Source organism: Sinocyclocheilus anshuiensis, unplaced genomic scaffold (assembly GCF_001515605.1).
Source record: "Sinocyclocheilus anshuiensis isolate Anshui unplaced genomic scaffold, SAMN03320099.WGS_v1.1 scaffold282, whole genome shotgun sequence".
NCBI classification, from domain to species: domain Eukaryota; kingdom Metazoa; phylum Chordata; class Actinopteri; order Cypriniformes; family Cyprinidae; genus Sinocyclocheilus; species Sinocyclocheilus anshuiensis.
The window spans coordinates 1,386,420-1,391,299 of NW_015544154.1; the positions used below are offsets into that span (position 1 = coordinate 1,386,420).

The window sequence follows — 4,880 nt, forward strand, 5'->3', positions numbered from 1 at the left end:
ATGTTATACCTATCTATGCAATACAGTGGAATACTGCAATAAGTTTAGTATACGACCCCTATTAATCAAACATTTTTGTATTTTATTTATAATATATATATATATATATATATATATATATATATATAAAAATTATTAGGCTATTATTATTGTTATTATACCCTCACTGGGGCTGAGCCCCCCTAAAATTAAAATCCTAGAATCGCCCCTGGTTTCCATGGTTTCCTTTGCAGCCGTCTATGAGAAAGACTTGCTGTATGTTTTAATGATTAGAAAGATTGATGATTTTTAAGGGAATTTTTGGAAATTTTAAGTGTCTTTTGACAAGAGAGCTTTAGCATTTGTAGACTAGATCATTTTGACCTATAATTGCAACCCAGAAAAATGTTAACTGTTCCCACTGATCCTGTCTGAACCAGTTTGGTTTGATTACACCATATTGGTGTAATCTACATAAAGAATATGGCATGCATGCAGTTGCCTACCACAAAAACAGATTTTTTTTGTCATAATTGTGCAGCCTTACCATTTTGCTTTGCCAGTGTAACCCTTCCGGTCCTAACCGCCCCGCTCCAAGAAAGACTCGAACCCGGGTCGCCTGGATGGGAAGCGGGCACACTAACAAGGACGCTAAAGACCGCTGCATCTAGTGCCAGTTGCTAGTGCACCTCTTGAGATCAGAGGAGTGAGGTTTAGCTGCACAGCTCTCTTAATTGATTCAAAAATACAAACTAAATTCATACATACTTATGTGATTAACATGTTTTTAATTTCTAATAAAAATATATTTATGAATTAAAAATTTGTACGAAAAATATTCACATTCAAAAAAGTTTAAAAATGTTAATGATTCAGATGTATACACTATTAAAACTAACAAACAACAATGACAAAAAAATATATATATTGTTCATATGAAACCAACACTGAATACAAAGAATTTACATACAACAACTTGACACATGCTTTAAACTAGATATTTCCTTCATTTTAGAAGATTTGTCCTTTTTTCATCGTGGACCCTCTAATATGTCATTTTCCTTTAATCTGGTTAATGCTGATCTAGTTTTTGGACCAACATAGCTCTTCTGTTTACTAACGATCAAGGAAGTCCTGCTGGTTTATTTAGTTGGAAGGCTGGTGTGGACGCTAGTGCCTGTGACCAGTAACCATGCTAGTCTTTGCATCAGGTTTGATATTTGCCATCATAATTCAGTGTTTCTTTCTTAGTGTTTAGGCAAAATCTTTTTGTATGCTGATACAAGCATTTGTCTTCCTAGAAAGTTCTCTTGGTGACTCACCTCACTATTGCATTAGCCGTGTATGGCATTTTACACGTCTGTGTGTGTTCATCTCAGTGCAAGGCAATTACACCAAGATGAAATATTCATTGGGTCCCCGGACGCTTTCCATTGCGCCCTCAAGCCCGGCATGAGGGTGTAGATTGCGTCTGCGAAGCGTCCTCTCCTGTGATACAACATCAATGAGACGTCGTGAAAGTGGCGTGAGATGCCATTCGGGCTTTAACGACAAACATAAAAGAGATCCCGGGACCTGTCAGGTCTTTATATCCCTGTAGCGAATCAGCTCATGGGGAAATATGAATAATTAATCATAACTAGTTATAATTAATTATAAATATTTAGATCCGCTGTAGATATTTCTCTGCCCCCTGGGTAAACCTTCAGGGAAATCAACAGTTTGATATGCAGAGGCATGCTGAAAAATGTATGGGGGTAATAAAGGCATGCACAGATGTGGCATTTAGCCAAATATGTTTGCTGATATATAACCATGCCCGTGTCAGCCTTTGAGCGTAGTCACCGTCTTTCATCGTTGATATGACAAAAAGTCATTGAGGGGGATCCAACGCTGATCTGGCCTTGTTTGTGTTTATGTATGTTCTCTGACATTTACTTTGCGACACGAAAAGTGCCCCTGGGTGTCACATTATGGATACTGGGGGGCTTTAGAGGGAGAAATTCTCATTTTGCCGAAATGAAACTTACGCTGGGACCAGCCTTTTATCATCTAAGTGCTTTTTGGTTGATGCACTTTTTATGCTTGTTGACAGAATTTCTTTTCTCTTTTTTCCTTTCGCTCCAGGCCTCGTGAAGCTGGGAATCCACTGTGTCACATGTCAGAAAGTTGCCATAAAAATTGTAAACCGGGAGAAACTCAGCGAGTCTGTGTTGATGAAGGTAAGATTGTGCTATTCCTTCGATGTACTGCACTGAACTATAATGGAATTGAATGTTGTGAATTTAATCTGTCAGTTGCATTTGCACTGTAGTGGGTGAGGTTTGAATATTTACATATATTTAGAGTACTTACAAAGCTGATTCTATATGTTTATTTTTGTGTGCGCTCTTTCTGAAAGGGAAAGTTAGTGCCATTTCTGTCCTAATTATGCTGAGGTGCTTGCTATAGCATCAAAACACGAAAAAGCCTTTTGAGTACGAACAGGCCATTGTCACTGTGCTGCTGAACTGCTGTCAGGGGATTGTTAGTGTATTTGAAAGGATTACCCACAATTATTTTACCCACCTTGAGTAGTTGCCTAATGGTTCACAGCAGCATACTACCACTATCAGACTGGACATTGATTAGTAGGAGTTCAGTTAAGGTTATCTCTAATTGTTCATTATCCAGTTTAAATCATGCACAAGTGAGTGTTGCCGTCAGCTCTCCATCTCTGATCCTCTAATTGGGTGCATATTTTGCTGAAAGTGATATGTTTGTCACATCATGCTTAGCTCATGATATGTGAAGTTCCTTCTATGTTTGTTGAAAGCCAAATGTTGGGGAGAAATTCACTAAGAATTAATGGCATCCATAAATTGGATTAGATGCAAATAATCAGGAAATTTGGGTTGTTCACACTATTCACAAATTAAACGGGCCAATTTGCGACAAGGAACATTTATAAATGGAAACAGCCTTGCTGATTGAGCTCAAGTGTTAGAACATTTCTCAGGACTGATGAAGAATTAGCAATTTGTCTTTGTTAGGTCTAATAATGAAGTGTAATTTCCAGATCCAGAAGCAACCATATACACTTGATTTGACTGTTAGAAAAGAAGAAGTAAAATATTACATCTATTGAGGTTAATGCTTAAGGATTATGTATGTTATTCCTGCAGCACTAAATGTAACTGTATCCCATATCGGGATGAAACAGTAGACCGCCCTCTGGATATGCAAAAAGAAAATTCAAAATCTTCTTCACAAACAATATCATATTCTTTAAAAAAAAAAAATTTTACAGGGTTTTTGAACAGTGTTTTGTTTGGAAACCGATGGCGTATGATGCAACACATTACTGATCGGGTTTATAGTTTTCAGCACATTCTTACTGATGCTTTTTACAAGTCATCTTTGAGATTTGTTTGCCAGTGAGAAAACATTTCTGGACCACTGAGACTGCAATTGGATGGTCCCCAGATATGATTTTTGTGCTTCTATGTAGTGCATATTTTGCACCTATGGTTGTAAGGATGTTTAGCTACTTTCTGGAAAATAAGATAAGTACTGATAAAAATGCAATTTTTTTAGCTGTACAAATATGGTGGTCACATACCTATGCGTTTATTATAACATTCTGAAAGTCATCAGATGTTCTTTGCTTTATACAGTGAATAATCGAGTCTACTACTACTGTGGTATTCATTTTAAGAAAAAAAAACTGACAAGATGGGCTTAAGAAGGTGCTGATGTTGCCAATTTGCTTTATGAATGCAGTGAGCTTTAACATAAAAGACACCTCAACTTTTGACCCAGTCAACGTAATTTCCTCTCAGTGTCCATCCAGCATCATATGGATTTCATTAAATGGATAATGGCTCATTAACTCCTGGTGGATTGTGGGGCAGTAGTAATTTAGATGAGCTGATTGGTTCCTCATTGTAATTGGATGTGAGAGTGGGCTATACAGTCATCCGGTCCACATGCAGTCCCCAGACCCCCCTGCTCGCTCATAGGTGTTTGGAGTGCGGGGGAAATTGCTTCTCTGCAGGAAATAGACCTAGGCCTTATGGGAGTCTGATTGTGGATGCAAGCTTTTATGTTTCTCATTTTCTTGCTTTACTTTCCTCACCAGGCTGAGGCTATAATTTAGAAAACAAACGGATGCTGTCTGATCCCAACATAGAGTCAGAGTAAAGCCACCTCCATGACTGATAGTTAGTCGTGTTTCTCTGAAGGTCACCCTGTAACCCATTCTATTGTATCTACAGCTTATTTTAGCTTCTCTCAGGGGCTGTTGTCATGGCAACCTGACATGATTGGCTTGGGGAGGGAGGTGAGGGAGAAAATTATATGCCTATCGTAAAAACGGCTTCAGATGTTGCACGCCTACGTCAAGGTATCTGCGATTGTTTTTTTTTTGTTTTTTTGAACAACGGGAATCAACGATGGAGGCAAAAGAGCGAGACTGCAACCTGCTGTTCTTACGCATCAAGAGTCCCAAAGTCTTGGCTAATCTTCTCTATGGTTTAATTTCCCATGGTTCCACATTGATTTGTCCCATTTAAACTAAAGTTCTGTTCAGCTCAACTCATTGGATAGTCTTCCAGTCATTGGCTGCTATGTTTCTCCTAGAGTTCCCCCCTCATCACACTCTTGAAAGAATAAATAAACAATAATGACTTCATTAGCATAATTTTAGACCGTCGACGGGAGGTCACCTGTCATTCTGTTGTTTTCCTCCTTCTTCTCTTTCCTCAGCCTCCAGCAAACCCCACGTTGGTTGGCATTTGCATAGCGTGGAGCCGGTGTGCAGCTGTCAGTGTGTGGAAGAGCATGTGTGGTTGTATGTTGAAAGCAGGGGGCTCGGGTACTTCCTGTCAGTGTGTGCTTGCTGGGACACAGTATTCGAAAGA

General features: G+C 38.8%; 1 protein-coding gene across 3 annotated transcripts in view; it reads left to right on the top strand.

Moving 5' to 3' along the window:
* Window positions 1–4,880, top strand: part of LOC107695372 (serine/threonine-protein kinase BRSK2-like) — a 156,500-nt gene that overhangs the window by 83,825 nt on the left and 67,795 nt on the right. For all 3 annotated transcript variants that reach the window (XR_001634987.1, XR_001634988.1, XM_016495257.1), the window contains exon 2: window positions 2,107–2,201. Coding sequence is in view for 1 of the 3 variants with exons in the window: in XM_016495257.1 (XP_016350743.1) it covers window positions 2,107–2,201 (95 nt within the window). In the remaining 2 variants the exon portion in view is untranslated. The remainder of the gene's footprint in view (window positions 1–2,106; window positions 2,202–4,880) is intronic.